Source organism: Cuculus canorus, chromosome 14 (assembly GCF_017976375.1).
Source record: "Cuculus canorus isolate bCucCan1 chromosome 14, bCucCan1.pri, whole genome shotgun sequence".
NCBI lineage: Eukaryota > Metazoa > Chordata > Aves > Cuculiformes > Cuculidae > Cuculus > Cuculus canorus.
The window spans coordinates 4,493,812-4,517,843 of record NC_071414.1 but is presented as its reverse complement, the minus strand read 5'-3'; the positions used below and the strand labels follow the sequence as shown (position 1 = coordinate 4,517,843).

The 24,032-nt window shown below is 38.7% G+C and overlaps 1 protein-coding gene across 1 annotated transcript in view; it reads left to right on the top strand.

Moving 5' to 3' along the window:
* Positions 1-24,032, top strand: part of DOCK2 (dedicator of cytokinesis 2) — a 174,246-nt gene that overhangs the window by 125,821 nt on the left and 24,393 nt on the right. The window contains exons 31-36 of the mRNA XM_054079776.1: positions 7,467-7,567; positions 7,658-7,716; positions 9,097-9,245; positions 14,852-14,937; positions 21,569-21,725; positions 22,865-22,905. Of these exons, the coding sequence (XP_053935751.1) occupies positions 7,467-7,567; positions 7,658-7,716; positions 9,097-9,245; positions 14,852-14,937; positions 21,569-21,725; positions 22,865-22,905 (593 nt within the window). The remainder of the gene's footprint in view (positions 1-7,466; positions 7,568-7,657; positions 7,717-9,096; positions 9,246-14,851; positions 14,938-21,568; positions 21,726-22,864; positions 22,906-24,032) is intronic.

Here is a 24,032-nt window from a genome sequence, read left to right as displayed (position 1 = left end):
TCCCATTAGAAGTTCTGTACCTTCAAAAGGTGTGACTTTACAAATATATGTGTGTACAATGTTAATCAAGATTTTTTAATTATAGGGAAAGGTGTTCTGATAAACTAAAAAATCCTTTTTAGTGAATATCCCTGCTGGAAACTCTCAAATCCTTCACATATTTATGATATAACGTCTCTTAGGCTATTTCAGTTTATTAACAACCGATTTGTAATCTGTCATCTCTATAACACACAATCATTTTTATTGCACAGTGCCAGTAATTTTTAAAAGCAAATGAAATAGGTCTGTTGGCCATCAGTAAACGTAGGCTCCCAAAAAATGCGCAGACTATGATCAAGACTGTGTATCTGTAAAAATTCTATGAGGGTGTACATTGCGCCTCTCAAATGTTAAGGCAGCAGCCTTTACATGGAACTTCTATTTTTGGATTAATTTCTTGTGGCAATTCTGTGCATTCTAGAATGTTATCACACAACTAGAGACGTTATAGTTCAGCAGTGAAACTTTTAGTTCAAGGAAATGAATTAATTATGACTTGTCAGATATTTGGAGGCTTGGAGTAAGCTAAGCAATGTTATAGTAAATAGGTAGTGTTCTTTAAAGAATTATATTGTCCCTGTAGTTGTTATAAGAGACTTAAAAGTATAAGTCAGGGAGATGCCTTACTTTTCTTCCATGAATAAAAGCCCTGCAAACCCTCTAACAGCTCCCTAAACATACCCGTTATAGAAGCTGCTACTGGACTAAAGAAGGTCTGAATAATGCAGAGCATATTGTATCATTTTCTGAATTAAAATTAAAACTTGATTTCCCACTACTACCTATATATATTGAGATGATTGATAACTGAAGATTTTTGTGTTTTAAAGGTTTGGGGGTTTTTTACTGATTTTCATATCTGCATTAAAAAAAAGCTGTAAATTAGTGTCTTGCAAATATTCACACTGTGAAAACTTGAATATAGTGAAGCATTTAAAACTAAAACACACCAACTGAAATGAGCAACTTTAGAGGTCCTTTAGTGGGCCCTCTTCATTCTCTGAGGATCAGCTCCATCCGAATAATTTCTAACAAGAGTTTTGCTTATCTGTTCTAGAGGCTTTTATGGTAAGAGAGTAGTCTGTGTGTTTCCTAAATATACTTTTATTCAACTAACTTTTCTAAGAAAAACTTTGTCTTCTGAAAATATACCTTAAATCTTCCTATTCTGCAGTATCAATCCACATCTCGCTGGTCTGTCCTTTTTGGCTGTGGAAAGCTTGGTCTAGGAGGTGTAATTTTTGACATGGATTGCACTTACCTGCCTTCTTCTCTCATAGCAGGGATGCTGAGGTCAGTTGTTATAGTCCAAGGAAATGACAAAAAATGACAAAAAAGAGACTAACTAGGTTTTTAATAATTGTATGTCTGGGCTGTAAGCAAATATGAGCAGCAATTGACTGTAAGTAAATGGAGAACTTCTATACTTTATAAAGTAATTCATTTCCACAGTTTCAGCCTCTGCGACTGTTATGCTTTTTAGATTTAATATTTGGTTTTCCTCAGTTGTTTTGGAGTTAAACAAACAAACAATCCTTTGTGCAGCTGTTGCGCTGCTTCTTTGTTTGTATTGTAGCAATTGATGTACCAACAGGGTAATATCATAAAGTAGCTTTTGTTTTAGCAGCTGTTTTTCAAACGAAAACTTTGTTTCAAGCTCAGTCCCACTGTTTCAACGTTAGGCTTTTCGGATACAGAATAGTGATGGGAAACTCAAGCAGAACACTGAGACGCAGTTTCTTTCAAAAGCGAGCAAATCTTTGGTATGTCTTTGAGGTGTCATATTTAAAAGAAATTTAGGTATTTGACAGCAACATTTACTTTAATGAAAATAAGCAACACATTCGTCTTCCGTGGGGAATGAAGTCGTTGCTCAAATCTATACAATAACCCTGCAGACAGAAACAAATGCTGGTATGTTATTTCCTTAATATTTGCTACAAACTATTTGATAACAAATGTTACACCCCAACAAAAACATCAGTGGGACAAACCTGTTAATTAATGAAGCTCAACCTCATTAAGATGGATTATAAACCTCTAACCAGTTTGGAATCTGGCTCTTTAGCTGTATTTCTATCTATATAGAAAAATTACAAATTGAGATCAAAGAATTGTGCTTTTGTTATTTTGATCTAGGAGAAAATTTGGAAGCAGCATAACTTTGCATTTTGTTAAGAGCTGCAACCTGAGAATCGGATGGGTTGTTCGTTTCCCTAATCAGCTCCCCGCGGTCCTGCCCTCCCGGCCCTGAGGCTGTCGCAGGAGGAGCTGAATATTCGTGTAAAAGATTCAGAGTACACCCAACAGTGGGTTCCCTTGTGCCTATAAACGATGGGCCAGGTACTGAATACAGTAAATCTAGGATATGCTTCCTAAAACCAGAGTTGAGGGGGTCGGATACCATGGGTGCAACTTAACCTCAACTCTTTACATTTGGCTCTTTTTCCAAATAAAAAAAAAAGTCATCTTGAAATGTGCCTATGTTACTGCTGACCGAGATTTTAGTGAGCTCTTTTGCTGTGTTTTATGAATAACTTCTGGCTATTTCACTAGGAGTGAAAACAAGGGAGTTTGGCATCTAAATTTCATCTGATCTTTGGAAGATGCTGTGTGTGTTACATAAGTGACTGCTACAGGTCTAAAAGCTTAAGCAAATTATTAGAGTTTCTGTGAAATATATGTGTTTTCATTAAAAAAACACCCCAATAACTTGTTCTAGGGTCAGTTCTTCAGTCTGCAGCAGCCTTTAAGCAATCTCGCCTCCTGTTAGGGCCACGTGTACTGCTGATATTCTGGCTTCAGAGAAAAAAGGGTGAATGAAGTTCAGATTGTTACCAAACACACACAGCAAGAACGGCGCCTCAAAAATCTGGAAGCTAAACCAGAGGCAACTATTTAAATATTCCTGATTAAGGATAATTTAAACTATAGAAGTAGAACGTGTTTTAGCAACACAAACAAGATTGTGGAACTTTTATTTTTGAACTTTTGGGTAGAAACTCCATAATCAAAAGGTTCGTTATATTACAAGTATATAGGGAAAAAATATACACTGTAATTTGCAAATATATACATATGATTGTGATAGACATCGTAGGAAGTGCTAGGCGAGGGCTGATGCAGAAATCAATAGATAACATCAGAAAATTTAGCTGCATTAACAATCCTACCAATATTAGAAATCTTGCTTTTTTGTTTATTACATATGGTATTGTACATTCAAAAATTATCAGACTTCAGGTTTGAAGTTCGTCTTTGATCCTTCTACCAAGAAACAGCTGAGTCTTCCTAGAGTGACCTATAGCTGGTAACTGATTTTTTGATGTTCATCTGCAATTTTCTTTGGGCTTCAGAAAGAAATACACAAGATATAAACTGTGGAAGATTTTGCATACGGGAAACTAAGCTTTACTGGATTCGGGAATGTCTTATTTCAGGTTTGGGGGATGTTTTTCAACGTAGGAATGGTACGCGTCTGGAAAAAGGACTATTCACAAGTATTTTTATTAAGCTGCATCATTAAACAAGAAGCACAGAGAAAACCAAGGAGAGAATGGGATTATGACATGAAAATCTTTAATGACTAAAAATGAATAAAACAAATTTTTGTTGGTTTATATAATGTGCTGCGTTTCTTCAAAGCTTCTGTAAACCTATTTTCATTAACCTGACAATTTTCTAACTTTGTTCTGTCCTTTTGAAGTACATAACCAATGCAAGCACATTTTGGCAGAGGCCCCAAAGGATTTTCTTAATTCTTTACTTGGAGATGCTTAATACTTTCTCGTCTACCTCAAAGAAAACACTCCATCTGTCATGAACCAGGCTGCATATCATAGGAATAAGCCCTAAATATTGTAGCTTCCAGAATTTATGAATGAGTTGTGACTGAAAATTGTGTTTATTAGGACTCCACTTAAGCAGAATGCAATGCTTTGCTTAGTTTTTAATGTTTAGCAGTTGATGAGTTATTCTGAACTTTGGGCTTCACCTTCCACTTATTCCTCTGTTGAGCAGTTGGTTTTTCTAGTGTGATGTCCTGAAAGTTAATGCAGAACAATTTTCATGAGCATTGGTTCAGAATTTTAAGACTGCATGGTGCAGCCGTGTGCACTACCTTTTTTCTGTGGAGATTAATGCAAACATATTCTGCCGCCTCCACAGTCAAATATTTTCTTCTCTTTTTTTAAATAAAACTTTAATTTTCTTTGAGCAGCATTCACGTGGAAAGTTTGTTCATATCCTTCTAATCAAAACATGGAATGTGAAGTAATTTATCTGCTCAGGAGCAACAGAGAAGGCATAATTGAATTTAGGTATCTGTAGTTGATCCAATTAAGCAATGTATTTAAAGCACAGGTTCTATTAATTCATTTAGAGTTGTTTGTACTCAAAAGATTCAGGAAGGTTATTTATAGCCAGCCTAGCTCAATAGCTAAGTTAGCAGTTGTGCATACGTGCAGAAAGTTTCTAAGTGCTGGTTTTTTTCCGAAAACAAAGTAATGAACCTAATCTCTCTCTGCACTGTGTTGTGTCTGCTCAAGTCAAGGGGCTGAGCTCATTTTCTTTTTTCATTCAGAGAAAAAAAATTAGCAAAACTGTCACCTTGTCTGTTAGGTTTTATGAAACTCTAGAGTACGTTTAGTATTGGCAATAATTTGTCAGACAGTTTTCTGACAAAAGTCTTCAAAGACTTCACATTTCTCCTACTTTATCAAACAGAACTGAGCAGTGATGTCCGTAGAGAACCCATTGGCTCCAAGGTTGGCATCAGTGCCATAGCGGGGTTGGTTTCCAAAGCATGTGTGCAGGAGCAGCAGGCAGCGTCCCCTTTTCCATGCTTATCCTGAATCATCCACATCTCCTCCTCTTTGTGAGATGGCTCAAAATATCTTACTAAGTTACTTCCACATTTTCCAGTACAGCAGCTGTCACATTTTCTAGGGGGAAGGTCTTGTTTTCTGAAAAAAAAACCAACCCCAAATGACATATTCTCTTCTTTTCCCTCGCCTTTCTATCGCTGGATCTGCAGCCCCTCAGCACACGTGGTTACCACCGCGCTCAGCCAAGCCACTCAGTGTCTTTTGAGGTGTTCAAACACGGAGCCAGCCTCTGCTGCTACTCTCAGCTGCTCTGTAGGCGTTTGTAATGAATAATTGATAGCTAATTGCAGAGAAGGGTCGCTTCTCAGCTCCAGCTTTGTCTCCTGGTACTGTCCCCAGCTGATGACTCAGCACGGGAGGTCAGGTCAATGAGCAGCAGGGCAGGAGTGTCACACAAAGCAGATGGAGAGCTCTGGTCCTCTCCCATCACCGTGCTTCACTCCTACCACCTGCTACATAACTCAGTGTTTAAATGCAAAACATCTTGGAATGATTTTTGTGGGCTTCAGAGACAAAAAAACCCAACACACCCACCAGGTCTCATAAACATATTATATTTTTTTTCATTTTAATAATCTATTTCTATGGGCTTTTGCTATATTTTATTTTTTTTTACTTTTCAGGGACTCTTTTCTCTCCCGGGGTTTTCAAGTTAGCTTTGGTGCTTAAAAGGCTGCAATTCCTTAACTTGAATATGATGTTGAAATACAAAGGTTCATATATTTTCAGCCATCATGGGGTACTCTGGGGATGAAAGGAAGTGTATTTTACAAATAAGGATATTGAGTTGTTAGGGTGTTACTTTGACCGAGATGGCATTGAACTTGGAAATATCAAGTGAATAAATAGATTATTAACTGTCATAAGAAGGCTTCATTTTTCTCCCCGTAATCTGGAATGATAAAATCTTTCATTTTACCGGCACAATTGACATATGCAAAGTATATTCCCTACACATCAATAAATACAGCTTCTCAAAGGACTGAAAACTCAAAATTGGTCTTATTAATCTTTTAAAGTATTTGATAAGGGGCGAAACAGAACTTTAAGGGCGTGAATAACATGTAGCCTGGGGAAATATGTTCTGAATTAATATGTACCATTAGTATACTGTAAAAAATTAGATATGCACGTAATTTAAATATTTATATGAAGGGAACGGGGAAAGCTGCTGCCTTAGTAGTGTTCATATTCAAATACAGGTTTTAATAAGGCTGTGATCGGTTTGGGTGAATTCCTAGCGTGTTTGAATGGTACAATATGTAACCGATGAGGAACTCTCTCCAGTGAAACCCTAAGTGAGTCTCTGTATCAGCAGCAGTGATAACCCTGCTCTCGGGACTGTAAACACTTAAAGACAGAAAGAGTCCTCCTAAGGGCTTTTCAGTGAGCCAATCTGCTAAGGAGAACTTCAGCTGCACCTTGAAGGGAGGAAGAAATTAAGTAGAGGATCTTCTTCACGTTGTAATGTACTTTTGACAATTTTATTTATTATAGGAAATGTCTCCGTTTTTGAGCATGTCTCTGTGCTTTTCTATCCGTTTCCTGTTTTTTTTTGTTCACAGGAGAGTTTTCCAAGTTATAAAGGGCAGAGATCACTTAAGTTTTTGATTGTGTTTCTCAGTTGTTTAGTGTGAGTTCCCAAACTAGTGTTGTGTTTCAGCATACAAAATTGAGCTCTCTAATGATTGTTTCATTTCCATCCTTTTCCGTTACCACTGAATATGGTTACTCTTGCCTTTCTCCAGTCTCACTGATACCTACAATGCGTACTTTTAGATTCAGCGACGGTTTTGAAAGAAGTGTCTAAAGCCATTGCTGACTGCTTAGAAGCTTCTGAAAACAGTATTTACTTCTTTGGTTTTGTATTTCCTAGTGAAGTTTCTTTTCTCCCTTTCCACATTTAGCATGTGAGAGAACTATTTCATTTTGATCTTCTGCAGAACAAGTCGTTTGCTTCAGAAAGGAAGGGCTGCACACCAGAAATATAAGGGGGTTTCTTCTCATTCAAGTACATGACGCAGTACCAAGAGTAATATTTAGGGATGTATTTCATTCTTGTTTCATGCAGACAGCTCTTAGCGAAATATATTGAAATTTCCCGTGAATCATTGTTGAATTAGAATCCAAGGAGAAGAGAGTTGATACCTTTTGAAGCAGTTCTTAAATACAGTGTAGTTATATGGGATGCCTTTGGCTCCAAATTGCTAAGCCTCACTGGCATCTAATGTATTTCTCGTCCTGCTGTGGTTCATGGTTTAATGTTGTTAGCTAAGGAATCACATACGAATCTTTTTTTAGCAATATTTATTCAGCCTCTCTGTTATTAAGAGCAAACACGTAGTAGTGGTTATTAAAATTCATCTTCTTTGGTTTTCTGCTAATTCCATAATACTAATGATGAACATCTTTGCATAATATAAAAATCTCACGTTGCTTGCATCATTTGGTTTCATAAATTATTCAGCATTATACACAGTTTGATATTATTCCTGCTTTTATCAAGACTATTATAATTTCCTTATATTCAATTTACAGCTGTGGAACAACTATTTTCATTTGGCCGTGGCTTTTATTACCCAAGATTCACTACAGCTTGAAAACTTTTCCCATGCAAAATACAACAAAATCCAGAACAAGTAAGCAAAAATATATACTTTAGCTTACATGTTAAATTCAGTACTAAAATGATGATGAAGTTAATGATAGATATCTTTCTTTTTTCCTAGATACGGGGATATGAGACGTTTAATTGGCTTTGCTATCCGTGATATGTGGTACAAACTCGGTGAGTAGACAAATGAACTTCATTCCAACTGAAACCATAGCGTGTTGCTTGTTTCATTGAAAAACCTCTGGCACAAAGTAGTTTTGTAAATATTTCTATTTTCATTCCTGTGATTAAGCTTGGAATGATATGGGATACTGTTCCACTACTGCCTGTTTTTGATTTCTGAGAGAACTCATAGGCTTCTCTCAGATTTCAAAGATGACTAAAACAAGATTTCAGAAACCTTACTTTGCTGAAATTGAGAAGCAGATACTAAATTATATTTATGTATTCATTTATTTAAAGTCACGTGTTGAGCTCTTTTGGGATTAAGTGTAAGATTAGTCTCTTGGTCAAGCAATAGGCAGTGTTGTCAGTTAGCTGAAAGGCTCTATCCTCTTTTTTCCAGTCGTCTAAGAGGATTGCTTGAGAGAGTGAATATTTTTAGAGGTGAATGGCTACCTACGTAACACGTGGATTTATGTGGTTTTCAAAAATTACAGGGCCATGAGGTCTAATACATACAGGTATTGGAAGTTATTCAATTGCCATAACTTCCTTTTCAATCATATTGACATTACTGATTAATAATGATTTTCATCAACGTGAGTGGAACCAAAAATAATGCTGCACAAGCTGTTGAAGTTCTAGTTCAGTTATGCTTAGAGTTGCATCAGCATGGCACCCGTATGAGAGGAAAATGGGATTCAGATTACTTTTTAGTTCTGAAGCAAGGTTAACCGTGTTTGGTTATGGGAGGAATTTATCTCCTTGCAGGCTGTCAGCCGTATCAACACGCTTATGCAGGTCCTTGGGGTTTGATATTGGTCTGCTCCACATATCGCATGCTTTTCTTCTCCAAGAAAAAAACAACATTTGAAGAACTTGGACCTGGCTGAGTTCTTTGCAGATTTGGCTGTTTGCTCGCAGCCAATGCTAACAGTTGTGCTACAAGACAATTTTGTGTGGTTTTAGGAGTTGTGTATTGGTTGCAGTGTTTGACGTTATTAAGAAATGAAAGCAAGTATTGGTTTTCTCCTTCATGAACTAGAAAGGTTGCACTATGTGGCATTCTCCTACTGGGGGATTTTTAGGACTCCAGGTATTTAGAAGGAGAGTCAAAAGCTAAAACCCCAAAACATTCATTGAAAATCTTAACCCGTCTGGCATACGTGCTTGTTTCTGGCACTGAATTCTAGAGTCTTAGAATAAGACTATATTCATTGACATGCTTTCAGCTTTTGGGAAGGAACAGAGGTGAGTGACCAAGTCCTCAGACTTTACTAACATAGTTGGTTTCAAACATTGCTTTAAACAGTTCTACATCCAAAATATTTTCCTTAAAAAACCCCAACCTTCTCTCCTCTCAAATATACCCCATTTGCATTTCTATTTCAGGTCAGAATAAAATTTGCTTTATTCCGGGGATGGTTGGACCCATCTTGGAAATGACTCTTATTCCAGAAGTTGAGTTACGAAAAGCCACAATCCCAATTTTTTTTGACATGATGCTGTGTGAATATCAAAGGACAGGAGAATTCAAAAAGGTATTTAAATATACTCTCTGCAAAAATTCATTAAAAGTTCATGTGGTCAGTTTATTTCTGGTAAATATTTTATATGTGGGCTTCTCTGTTTACAGGAAGTAAATTCCAAAATACTAAGAACAAAAGGGAGAGCTCTTGTGCAAGAGAGTGTAGGCTCTCCAGAGTGATTTAGTTGGACTTCAGTAAAGCTTAGGTTACAATGACAGCAATAAGGCACTGCAATTAGAGGCCCAGAGGGATTGCAGGATCTTCATCAAGGTTTTACATAAAAACATCTTGAGCAACAAGATGTGACATTGGAGTCACCCCTCAGTTAAGTAGGAGATAGAGTTAAATCACCCCGGTGGTCCTTTGTAATCTGAATGTTTCATGGAACCCCTTCTTTGTGACATAGATATTGATAACCCAAAACTTCCTGGTTTTGATACAGAATGTATGACAGAAGTAGCAGTGAACAGTTAATTATATATTATCATAGAATCGTAGAATGGTTTGGGTTGGAAGGGACCTCAAAGCCCATCTGGTTCCACCCCCTGCCATGGGCAGGGAAACCTCCTACTGGATATGGGGCTCCAAGCCCCATCCAACCTGGCCTTGAACCCCTCCAGGGATGGGGCAGCCACCACTGCTCTGGGCAGCCTGGGCCAGGGCCTCCCCACCAGCACAGCAAAACATTTCACTCTCTGCTTTTTCAGTTTAAATTGTCAAACTTCTCAGGAAACTCATAGACTTTGTAAATATTTATTGTGAGAAAAATATAATCACCTGGAAGAACTGACATTCCTGAAATGCTTTTTACAGTAATTTTGTAAAAGAAAGGATTTTTAAATCACAGGTATTAAATATTTGCGATTGATGGAATAGAAATAGGAACGGTAGGGCAGGACATTTGGGCAGGTAATGTAATTCTCCTGCCACCCCTTGCTGCGTTTGCCTGGACAGCGGGTATCTGTCACTCCCTTTCCTAGCTGACTTTTCCATTCTATGCAAGCTCTCTCGACATGGACTTATCTTATTCTATGTTTACACACTGCCTTTCACAGTAAATTTTAAATTGAATATTCAGGCTTTGTAGTTACACAAATAATTAATTTAGAACAATGCGTAATGATCAGTGGCAAACAAAAAGTCATAATTTTAGCTGTTTATAGGAAAGTAAATTCAAATGCCATTCATATACGCAGCTATGTTTAATAGTATGAATCGTGTGGGGTATTTCTCTGTCAACTAAGTGTGGAACAAAGGAGCAGATGGAATTTCCATTTTGGTCCGTATTCCACAGTGCAAAGCTTTTGATTCAAGGCCAAGATTAAAAACCGCTTTGCTTCTGTGCATCTGTTCCCTCCATGTCCTAATACTCCTGTATTTGCCTTCTTAAAACTGTTTTCCTGCTCTTGGTTTATACTTCATCTCTCGGGAGAGATGCAGAGATCTGTACAGACTAAAAATCCTGAAAACTCATCAGTCATACTGACTGATTAACAAGAACGACAGCTTAGGACCTGGAAGATGCCAGATACTTAGGTGACCCTTAAAGCACTTTTGCTGATATAGATAAGTTTCAAGTGGTACATTTTCAATGCTGAACATCAAGGCCTTCTCTTTATTGCAGCTTAAAAATAAAAGGTAATGTTTATCTTCTGCTTTAGAAAGTGCAGTCATTTACTGGTGAAGAATAGTGTGTTTTATTCTCTCCTTTCCCATGGATTAGGTAACTAAGGTAAATTTCTTAAACTTGCATCTGTAAGATTGGTAATTCTGGCAAGATTTAAAGAAAACATTTCAAAGGGAAGGTATGTTAAGTTTTATTACTTGAAATTGTCACCGTCTTGATTAGAACGGACAAAGAAATAGTATGAATGGACAAATATTTGATAAATATATACTCTAACTTCTTCTAGTGGACAATATTCAGATATAAATTGGCATTTAGTGCTATAAAGGATATTTTCTTAAAAGTTCAATATAAAATTTTGAGAATGATAAAATGTTATTTCCAGACTGCCTTAGGCACTCGGAAGCCTAGATTGACAGTGAATTAAAACAAAATTTTGCTGTACTCTAAAAATAACTAATTAATTTATAATCTCATCCTCTCTAATAAGAGAGGGGGGAAACAAGCAGAAACAGAGACGTCTTTACTAGTTGGCCTGCACTAGCACTGGGACTACAACTTGCCTGCTACCTGCTGCATGATTTAATCAACTTTACTGGAAAAATTGGTTTTTGTTAACTTGATGTGTTGCTGTGGTGAGACACCTACATAGCAGTGCTCTGTGCTGGATGGACATACTTGTTATGTTGGTACTGATTCGAGAGGCTGTGTCCTGCTTTATGCATGCAATATATGCAGTAAGGATATAAAGTTATTTGCATTTATCAATCAGGAATTTGATTTGAATTATTTAAGTTAGCTATTTCCAGGAAATCAACTAATTGCAGAGAAAACAGAGTTCTGCCTCTGGTTATCTCAATAGCAGAATATATGTATATTTAACGGAACGGAATATTTACCTAGGTGTGTGGCTTACTAAGGCAATTTCTTTGTTATCCTTCTTTTTACTTTGCATGTGTGACTTCCATTTAACCAGAAGTAATGTGGTATAAGCTTGTAAGTTTAACTCTAATTGAAGATGTAGAGAGGAAGCCATCAAAATTTACTAGTTTTAGCCATCAAGGCTCTGTCAATCGTTAGCTTAAAGAGCTAGGAATCTTAGAAATGCAATTGATCTAACTTGGGTTCAGTGTCTGTGGATAGAATTAGTCCTGCAAGCATATTGCTGCCTTCTTCAAGCATAAAGGGATGGTAGTTGCGTATGTGTTGGACACATAATGTTAAAAGCATCCCATCCTCCAAAAGTTGATAACCCATCTTTCCTTGAATGATCAGGTTGTACACTTTATTAAGACTTCACAAAGAAAGATACATCGTCAAACAACCTAGGACTGTTTGTTCTGACTGCTAATCTGAGGCCAAAAGCTTGAAAAGACATGCGTAAAAAAAAAATAAGATTAGCTCTTTGCAGAGTAAATAAAAATATCATTGAAATAAACATGGATTCGAGTTATGTTAAGGATTTAACTTGGCTTAGGAAAGATTAATCCATCTGTGTTTATATTTTTGTTCAAGGAAGCAATTCTATTTGTATTATATATTTTCAATTTAGTATGTCTCATTTGTTCCAACAATTGCTGAAACCATCTGGGGAACTGCTGCTCACAGCCCAGAAGGCCAACCGTGTTCTGGGCTGCGTCAAAAGAAGAGTGGCCAGCACGGCGAGGCAGGGGATTCTGTCCCTCTATTCCTCTCTTGGGAGACCTCATCTGGAATATTGTGTCCAGTTCTGGAAATCCTCAATGTAAGAAGGATATGGAGCTATTGGAACAGGTCCAAAGGAGGCTTCAAAGATGATGGGAGGGCTGAAGCACCTTCCCTATGAGGACAGGCTGAGAGAGTTGGGGTTGTTCAGCCTGGAGAAGAGAAGGCTCAGAGGAGACCTTATAGCGACCTTCCAGTACCTGAAGGGGCTACAGGAAAGCTGGAGAGGGGCTGTTCACAAAGGCTTGTGGAGATAGGATGAGGGGCAATGGGGATAAACTGGAGAGGGGCAGATTTAGACTGGACATAAGGAGGAATTCATCACCATGAGTGCGGTGAGGTCCTGGCCCAGGTTGCCCGGGGAAGCTGTGGCTGCCCCATCCCTGGGAGGTGTTCCAGGCCAGGTTGGATGGGCCTTGGGCAGCCTGAGCCAGTGCGAGGTGTCCCTGCCCATGGTGGGCATGTTGGAACTGGAATATCTTTAAGGTCCATTCCAACCCAAATTATTCTATGATTGTATGAAATCTATTTGCTTTCCTTATTACTGTAGTTGGGCTGTGTCAGAAAATAACACTGACCGATGGTGTGTTCTTGGGCTTACATAGCTGGTGGTAGGGTTAGAGAATAGATGTTTGTTCTTGGTGTACCTGTTGGAGTCCCCTATGTTTCTGAGCTAACAGCTGTAAAAGGCTACTAAATGAGTGACTTATAGGTGTTCTCAGCAAGCTCCTCTGGGGCACGTGATTTATAATGGCTGTAAATACCCAAGCACGTATGACCTGTGCTTCACACAGATCCATGTAGAAAAAACTGAGATATTTTGTGCTTTGATACTGAAGTACGTTGAGAGAGAGATGGGGAGGTATCTTGGATCTATTCAATAAATAAACAGGTGGTTTTAAAGCCACATCAGTGCCAATGACAATTAGGCACACTCTGTTTAAGCTGGAGGAGAAATACCCTTTCCAAGGCTTAATTTTGGCACAGACACATGAAAACCTTATTCTGTATTTCTGCCAGCTTTTTAAAATTTATTTTAGGTCAAGTAACTGGCTTTTTTACAGCTTGCTGAGTAACTGCAGGAAAGATGCTTAGGAAGAGGTTTTTTGTTCAGATCCAGCACCTGTGAAATTATTACCTCTTAAAGAAGTAATCGATTCTGTACCTGCTGAATAGGAAGGATTTAAGAAGTGAATGATTCTTGACGGATGCTTGACTTACACCATGTTCATAGATTTCTGTCTCACTGCAGTACATCCACACACTTCATCTCTGGAAAATGACCAGATTGGAATTTTTTTGCTTACTATTACTTTGTGCTCAAGCTGCTGTGTACCTGTGTCACCTGTGTTAGTAATACACATGTATAATACACTCACTACTTACACATAGAAATTTATTCTGAGCCCTTTAAACCTATTTTTTAGCCTGGAATAGCCACAGTGATTTTTTTTATGTTTTTTCCCTGTCTCTCTGTATTTCAGCAATAGCTCTTTATTCTGTAGTATTGATATGGTATGTACTGTTCCACTGGCAATCATTAATTTGTATTTTAATTACAGAGAAAGAGCTAATATTAGAGCAGCAAAACCTGCAAGTAACAGGATGAAGAATTGTTTTGGATCAGTTTGGTACTCCTAACAAACCAAAATTCTTCGTGGCCTCTAAAGAAAAAATTATGTTCCCTCCTACTTGACACATCTGTTAAAAGATAATTAAGAATTAGTACTAATGCAGTAGTCCTTTCCTTCTGCTTAAATCAGAAAATGGGATTGCCGTTTCTCCTGAACAATTTATAGTTTTCTCTGAGAACATTATAGGAAGTGTCTTCTCTTAAATGGAGGCACTGAGATCTCGAGTCATTAAGTAATTTGAGGAGCAGTGTAAAGCCTCTTCCGTATGCCCCAGAGGTGAAATATTTACAGCCGGCTTCTTCTCAAATGCTGGGTGACAACAGGCTGCTCAGTTCTGCTGGAGTTAGACCTATACTGCCATTAATGTTTCTTATACGTGTACTAGATAGGTTTGCAAATTCACATTCAGCAGTGACCTTTTATAGGCAGGCATCTCTCTGATAATAAATGGCAATTTATTTTCTCAATTTCTCCCTTCATCCCGGCGGTAGAATATTTTAACCATTCTCTGTCCATTTAAAACAGTGCTATTCATGTTTTCATGAACACTGCTTTCCTACTCAGTAGTGCTATACTTATATTTGAAGCTCTCTTGAAATATGTTTGTCCTCTGGATATATGCTCAGCATATTGAGTTTTTCTTTCTTTATTAGTTTGAAAATGAAATCATTCTGAAGTTGGACCATGAGGTGGAAGGAGGACGTGGGGATGAACACTACATGCAGCTGTTTGAGTCCATGTAAGTACTGCGTGAGAATAAATGTCTTCAGGATGTGTTTTTATCTTACTGTTCCCACTTCTGAAGTGGATAATTTCACAAATAAGGAAAATAAAATCTTAGCAGCTTTAGTTATGAAGGGTGTCGAAATAACTTCCTGTTTTAGTAAACCTGATTTGAATGAAGTTTTGCTGACTGAAACTGTTTCCCTGGTTGCTTTTTAGTATTTTGTGCTCCAGCTAAATGATGAAGAAAGTACACTCGACTTGCATTTCTCTACCCAACTTTCAAGCCAAGATAATCAAATATTCAGCCCATTTTTTTTAATCTTGTTTCATTTTTCTTTATAACCTTTCTTGGTTTTATTGCACATTAATAAGAAGGTATTTTAAAATGTCTTGTTTGCTTTTATCAATGTCTAGATTGGACTCCAAGAGGATATTCTCTCAATGTATGTAAGGCGGCTGTCCTGGAATGAGAATTTGTAACAAAGCCCGATATAGCATCTCCTTCTCTCCTCAGTTGCTGACATTCGGTTTTATTCTCAGAATTACTAGCTGCATCTTCGCTTGTGGCAGGTTGCATGTGATGTATTGGGCAGCGGTGGGATCCTTGTGCTGCCTCGGAGAGTATGTCCTTAGCTTTGTGCTTGAGGCTATAACGGCGATGAAGTTCATCACTTGTCATACACTTTCTCAAACACTGATAACAGTGGTTATTAAGCGCAGAAATTCTGTAGCACTTCGGCTACATGACGAAATTGAAATATGCTTTGTCATATTGAGTGTGTATGTTTTTACATTCTCAGAGCCTACTACCTTGTACATATTGTATTTTTGTGTAGAGGGTAGCAACCTTTGCAAAGACACATCCCTCTCCAGAAGAAGCATAATATCTGTGTATACCATAATGGAAAAAAATAACATTCACTGAAAACGTAATTTTGTAGAAAATACTTAATTATGTGATTAAATAAGAATATGTAAATGTTATTGTATGTAAACAATATGTAATGCTATTATAATTAAATGGTATGATTTAAAAGAAACATTATTTAAATCAAACATAATTTAAACATGAAAAGGACAGGTGAAGTTATAAAACTGACCCTTTTTCTTCTTAACATGCAATGACTACGTAAACTGAGAGCAGTAGGCTGACTTTCCAGTTTTGCATGGTTAGTGTTCGGCTTCAAGTCTTAGGGTAGATAAGGAGTGATGCAGAACTGTTCAGGGTACCTTTCACGATGACCAAAACCAGGGCTGCAAGTACATAGTATTCTTAATCACGCTGCTGCAAAGCCTAAACCGGGATGCCTGTCTGAATTGGTGCTACAATCCATCGTCTCTAATACTGAGGATTCAGATGACACAGTCACATTTATTGCAGTACTAAACTTTCCTTGCTGCTAGTAATTTTTTTTTCCCCAATATCCATGTTAAATCTTCCTTGCCTCACTTTGAGCCAATTATTTCTTGTTTTATCCACAGGAGACATGTAGAATCATTTATTCTGTTTCTCTTTGTGGCAGCTTTTAACAAATTTGGAAGTTGCTGTCAAGTCTCTTTTGGCCTTTTCTTTAGTGTAAACCATCCCAGTATTTTGGTTTATCATATGCAGTGTTTTATAGACATTCCTACCATGTCTACATCTATTTTGAAACGCTACATTGCCTTAAAGCTGGAGAAACTATTCAAGCTGAGGCTTTATCAATGCAAAGAGAAAAGCTTCCTTCAGATCTTGTGTGTGAAACTCTTTAAAGTTGACTTTCCTGTGCTATGTAACATTGTTTGCTTGTCTTGTTTGTAGTTTACTTGTGCATTCAAATATTTTTCTAGAGAACTGGTGCCTATACAGTTAATCCCCATCTTTCAGCAGTGCATTTAGTCTCATCAGACTTACTGCCTAGTGTTTGATCTTCCTGCCTTTCCAAGGTACCCTTTTTTTCCTTGACGTATCTCTTTTTCTCCCCCCTTGATACTCTCCCATGCTACACAACACTTCAAGGTGAAGGTTTCATTTTTCTAAAGATATCTCTTTGTATCATCACCAGATAATATTTTTTGTTCCACCCTTGAAGTGGTTTCATGATGCCTGTACAGGGACAGCTGAAGCACAAGCTAGTGACTTGTCTGTGGTAGAACTCTGTTCTCTCTCTTGTTTTTGTTGGTTTGTTTTGTTTTAAATCCTCCAACCTTTACACCTTTCAAAGCACGGATTTGAAGCCTGTATGCTCAACTCTGTGTCCCACCTGGATAGAGACCCAGTTATATATTTGGCTCCAGATTTATTAATTCGGTCATGTTTTTATCAACTAATTTCTTATTGTCCACATTCTGCACAGTTCCAGTTGCCACCTGAAAGCAGATATCTGGGAGTAGTCAACTAGCCCGGCCATCCAACCAATTATCAAACCAGGAGAGTGTATGCCTGCTGGGTTGAAAACTGGTTGGATGGCCGAGCCCAGAGAGTGGTGGTCAATGGAGTTAACTCCAGCTGGAGGCCAGTCACAAGTGGAGTTCCTCAGGGCTCGGTACTGGGTCCAGCTCTGTTCAATGTCTTTATCAGTGACCTGGATGAAGGCATTGAGTGCACCCTCAGCAAGTTTGCGGGTGATACTAAGCTGGGAGGAAGTGTGGATCTGCTGGAGCGTAGGGAGGCTCTGCAAAGGGATCTGAACAGGCTGCACTGCTGGGCTGAGACCAATGGCATGAGGTTCAACAAGGCCAAATGCAGGGTCCTGCACTTGGGGCACAACAACCCTGTGCAGTGCTACAGACTGGGGGAAGAATGGCTGGAGAGCTGCACGGAGGAGAGGGACCTGGGGGTGTTGGTTGACAGCCAACTGAACATGAGCCAGCAGTGTGCCCAGGTGGCCAAGAAGGCCAATGGCATCTTGGCTTGGATCAGAAATGGTGTGACCAGCAGGTCCAGGGAGATTGTTCTCCCTCTGTACTCGGCACTGGTGAGACCGCACCTCCAATACTGTGTTCAGTTCTGGGCCCTTCACCACAAGAAGGATGTTGAGGCTCTGGAGTGTGTCCAGAGAAGAGCAACGAAGCTGGTGAAGGGGCTGGAGAACAAGTCTTACGAGGAGTGGCTGAGAGAGCTGGGGTTGTTTAGCCTGGAGAAGAGGAGGCTGAGGGGAGACCTTATTACTCTCTACAACTACCTGAAAGGAGGTCATGGAGAGGAGGGAGCTGGGCTCTTCTCCCAAGTGACAGGGGACAGGACAAGGGGGAATGGCCTGAAGCTCCACCAGGGGAGGTTCAGGCTGGACGTCAGGAAAAAAATTCTTCACGGAAAGAGTCATGGGGCACTGGCAGAGGCTGCCCAGGGAGGGGGTGGAGTCACCTTCCCTGGAGGTGTTTAAGGAACAGGTGGATGAAGTGCTGAGGGACATGGTTTAGGGAGTGTTAGGAATGGTTGGATTTGATGATCCAGTGGGTCCTTTCCAATCTGGTGATTCTATGATTCTATGACTGTCCTGTGCGATGATGCTCGTCTCTGTAACCAACACTACCCACACTTGGTGCCTGCTGGGCTCTTCCCCATGCTCAGTAAACTAAATAAGCTGAGCAGAAGTTGACGTCCTGCCTTACTGTTGTCCATAGTCCGAAAAGCCAGCATTTACCATGGCGGGGTTATTACCTGTGCTAATGAACGCTGTCTCAGGCAACAACAAGAAGAGTTGGGGTAATATGAATCAAATGAGAGGCTGTTCTCAAGAAGCACAGTAGACAAGGCTACCCTGTTCTGGGAAATGAAGGAGAATGTAGCTATATGAATGCAAGTTGTGCTCTGCTACTTTTCCTCAGGCTCAGGAAATGAATTCTGGCGTGTTTTAGTTACTAATATGGGCACAACAGAAAAGAACATTTGGAATCTTTCCAGTTCCCCATCTTTGCAGTGGGCCATGTTATGCAGTTCTTTTCTCAAGCCTTATTGAAAATGATTTTTATTCTTTTCTTCAAGCTCTTTTTAAAAATTCAAAGGCTTCTTGCTCCCTCCTGGGGAAAAAAAAAAGAGTCTTCTGAAGTTTTATGGGTTCTTTTTATTGAGATTATTGTATAAAGCTGAGTGAGACAACTTTTTAAATCTTACCTGATGAGACAGGTATTCCTCTCTCCCGTTCATTTTGCATTTCTCCTCTATGTGCACTCCCGTTCAACCTTCTTTAGTGACTGGACTTATGTACTACATCCTGGGTGCAATCTAGTAATAGATTTGTTTAATGTCAGTGTTTTTCTGCTTCTATTGGAAAGAAATGTGATGCTTTGGTGAGTCACAGTCAAGTAATTTCCATAGGTCTGCCTCGTTTGCTGTCACTCCAGGTGAACCTAGGGCAAAAATCCATAGTAGGCACTTAAATGGTGTCATTTCCTTTATTAGAATCTTATCCTGTTTCTGAAACTTATATATGTAAAAGTAACCCATTTGTCCTGTATAATATTCCAATCTCCTGTACGATTCTGAGGCTTCCTTATTTTCTTTTCCACGAATATCGTTTAATATGCTCCAGCCTCTTCTGTTGGTTCTCTGATTTTCAGAACCTTTAGTATATAACATACAATTTGCAATACATTTAATGTCCTAAGTTACCTTTCCATAATTTATTTAAACATTTCAAATATTGTTTCAGATTAATCAGACAGCAGCAATGAAATCATTCTGATTTTGTCTGTTAGCCTTTGTCTGTCACATATTGTACAATAGAAATCTTTTTTCAGACATGTATGTTCTCCTTCTGTCTCAGCAAAATAGCTATATTAGATCTGTATAGTCAAAGGAATAAATTGAGGTGCTAGTTTTACTTTGCTTGAATTAGAACTTTGAGGCTGGGTACTTTGCTGAGGTCCCATTCTAGGCCGAAGCTTTGAGCATTTCTTCGCAGTTGAAGCTGATATGAATATGTATTTTTCTGAGGAATGTTTAAATAATTCTGAGAGGTAAAAAATTATTTTTTCAATTAATTAGAACTTAATACTTTATAATGAAAGTTTTAAAAATAATGACATACTTTAAGTTTAATAAGTTATTTAATGTATTTGCGTATAAATTGAGCGCTGTTAATGGAACTCCAAGATGTCAGAAACAAATAATAATGCATCATTGAAACTGCTCAGCTTAAGCACACAACGTAGTTTCAGGGATAATATTGCAACTGCTAGTTTGATTTTACTATTGTCCTGTGAGATAGATGGTGATTTATGTGCTACTAATAAATACGACAAATACACGTGTAGTTACTTTGTGCATTGTGGTGGGTTGACCTTATCTGCATGTCAGGTACCCACCAAGCCGCTCTGTCACTCTTCTTCCTTGATAGGACAGGACGTAAGGGGAAGGTGATAAGATGAAAAAGAACTCATAGATCAAGATAAGGGCAGCACAATAAAGCTAAAGCCGTGTGTTGAAAGCAAAGGGAAATAAAGATTTATTCCCAACTTCCCATCAACTGGTGATGTCCAGGCACTTCCAAGGAAGCAGGGCTTCCGTACCTGTAGCCACTGCTCTAGAAGACAAACACTGCAATAGCAAATGCCCCGTGCTCCTTGTCTTTCCTCTTAGCTTTTATTTCTGAGCAGATGCCATATGGTATGGAATGTCTCTTTGGTCACTTTGGGTCATCTGTGTTCTCTCCCAAGATCTTGGCCACCCCCAGCCTGTTGGTCTTCGGGGGTGAATGTTGGAGAGACATTCTCCAATGGTAGCCAGAACACTCGTGTGTTACCTGTGCCTTTCTAGCTACCAATTGAAAGCATAGCACCATGAAGGCTGCTAAGGGAAATATTAACTCCATCTGAGCCAGACCCAAGATATGCATATATAAATTTATATATAATCAAAATGCATTTTGTCAGAGAGAATCCCAATGGAAAACCAGAATGCTAAGGGGAGAAAATATGTTCTTAAGCAAAGAAAGAAAGTAATCATTAATGAGGTGCTGGTAATCATTTCATAAGGTTTAAACAGTTAAGCTTTGAAAGCAAAGCTATGATAGTGATGTGCACTATCTACGCCTGATATTCTTCAGCACTTTATAGAATCACAATATGCTAAGAGTTTGTTAATGTAAATTGGAATCTGTTGATAATGTATAAAACTCACTTTCCTATATTTTTATCAAAAGATATCTGACTGCTCTGTTTAATCTGCAGAATATTTATTGGGTTTTTTTCCTTATTTCTCAAGAGTATATTGCTCTGGTCATGTCTTGTTCACTAATGTGGGTTTTGACTTACTGGTATTTATCTTAATCTGAGCTTTCTACTCACATGTAACTGTGAGCAGACAAAGAAATTACTGTATTTTCTACTGTGTGGTAACAGAGGAAAAGGAGGTCTAATGTTTACTGCAATAGTGTGGCTTTCCAGAGCCCCGAGTTCATTATAACACAGATGCAGGTTGCTCCGTTCTGAAATTGTGGGAATACCTTTGAATGTGAAGTAAATTTCAGGCAGGAAAAGAAATGTTTCGGTTTTTAATTTTGATTTATTTGCCATCAGTCTTCTGGGATGAAGTGAATTTCCAGTGCGTTCTGCAGTTGCTTTAGCCCTAATTCAGCATTTGTCTTCAGGTCCAAACAGTTTTGCAGCTGATGGGACACTAATTTTTGCAGTATTGTAATAACATTTGTGTGTGTTGGCAGTCTCCTGGAGTGTGCGTGTCAGTATCCCGGCATTAAGAACTTGGTTGAAAGTTTTGTCAGCCTAGTTAAAGGCCTCTTGGAGAAACTGCTGGATTACCGGACTGTAATGAATGACGAAAGCAAGGACAACCGCATGAGCTGCACTGTGAACCTACTGGTATGTTCTCTGTTGTAATTCTTGTGTGAGAACGGGGAAGAGCTTTAGAACCCATTTACTAAAGATAAAGGTAAATCTTCCTGGGGATGGAAGTGACTGAAAATGCTCAGTAGCGATTTAAACTCTGAGGCAAGAGATTTTTGTATCTATTTGTATGGATATGTGCACAAACTTGAAAGCGATGCCCACTCAGTTCTTTGGATTTTCTTTTATCTTTTATCCACTTTGATTCTGTGGATAAATAAGGATATCTACTGCTCATATACCTTTACCTTTTGATAGGCTTAACATAACAGTGGGCTTTTGCCAGAGTCGAGTTCTACAGGAGGAATTAACCCACTTCCTGCTTAGCAGCTCAACAAGTACGGTTTTGGAATGTGGGGAGGAAACCTGGAAGATACACTTGCAGGGAGGTGCCAAGAAGATTTGAGTCTCCGATCTGGTTCTAGGCCACCCCAGCCTTTTTTCTCTCCTTGTTTTGTAATGAGGATATCGCACAGAGATTCCTCTGCCAGGCAGCTCCTCTAAGCTGAAGAAAAACATTCAAGGTTGGCAAGAGAGCATCATTAATATGTATTGCGCTCATTCTTTTCCTCAGTAATCACTGCACAATGTGGTATAAATTTCTGCAGCTCTTCAGGAGGTAATGCTCGTCATACATTTTGCACAGCCTTAGCAACTCATACACCGTCCAATTGTTATAATGACAAAAACGGGTTTATTCCTGGAATTAGCCCCTTCGGAGGTATTCTACCGCAGTGTGACATATCAACAGTGTTACATATCAACTCCAATAAATACCAGCATTTTTTCTGGCTATCAAGAGTACTCAGAGCATGGTGTTTAAGTTGATAACACATTTGCATGACTGTATTTTCCTCTTCTCTAACAGGAAAACTTTCACTAGGGATTTCATTAGAGAACTAGGAAAAATATACTTGTGTATATATAATAATAACACAGACTAATAACTAATTAAAACATTAATTGAAGCCAGGTATAAACTTAAGATAGTATGTAAAAAAAAGAGTTTCTTGTGCTGTCCAGCTAGCCAGAAAAGCAAATTCTCAGCATATATATTTTTATCTTGTGTTTTACTAAGAGAAATTTGGAGCTAACTTAAATGTTTGTGTCTCTAGAATTTCTACAAGGACATTAACCGTGAAGAGATGTATATCAGGTATGGCAGTTGTTCTATTGGATCTGTTTTTGAAAGGGTAATAATGTTCTCTTATGAATCCATTTTTATCAGTGTACTTGGATGTTTATTACTTAATGTTAAATTCCCACCCACAGTGACTCCGTTGTAGCCCCAGCCTCATTTTTAGTCTTGTCTTTTAGTCTTAATCCATTGTTTAGTCTTCTAGTCTTAATCCATTGTTTGCTTAGACTTCAGTGGTTTGGAATCTGTCATGTGTATTCACCAACAGCGTTTTTCTTCCCAGGAACCAACTGTTAGTTGATTAAATTGCTCAACATTCTTTTTCTATTGTTTTAAATAGAGAAAATACAGTTAGGTTTGAGGTTTGATGGAGGATGTGTCATACATTAAGTATGGCAAGAAAAACATTTGAATTCTGTGGAATTGTGCAGGCTGCCAAGTCTCTTTAAATATGCGACACTACATGCAATGGAGAATTACTAGTAAAGCATTTTTCTGTAAGAGCTATCGCTATACTGGCAAATCCTTTCAGATGTACGTGGCCTCTTATTGTCTCCAAGGATTTTGCATATGAGCTGCAGCAAATTTTGCTGTTCAAAAGCTCACTGTTTCCTACCTCTCCTCTCATTCTGCAAAATCTGCAGAACCACCTGCACCTCACCCACTGCAGTACAATGCGCGGGATCTCAAGTGAGATGAGCAGTGAAGGTGATTCAGAGCTAAATTGGAGCTATGAACTGGGGTGACCAAGGGGAACCAGTGCTCCCTTCGTGGGCATTGCTGAAGGGGACACATATTCAGTTGGGTTGACAACTGGGAATAGTAATTCCTTGAACTGCTACAGCAAGATGTCAGTGTTCATATGTCAAAACCCGTGTTGTGTTTAAAGGATGGGATGCATTTTTTTCCTTCTGGCTGAGGAAAAGATGTGGCTTCTGTCACATAATGGGCAGTGGTTGTGCTGGTAGCTGCAGTCCTGCCCTATGGATCAAGGGGGACATTGGCAACATGATTAGAATTACCTTTCTGCCCCTACCACCTTCCAAATTGTACAAATTGCCTTTCTGGGTTGGTAGTTTCTATTCGCTCCTCTACCTTGTGTTTTCTGTTGTGCTTGTATCTATTTATACGGGGAATGCTTATAC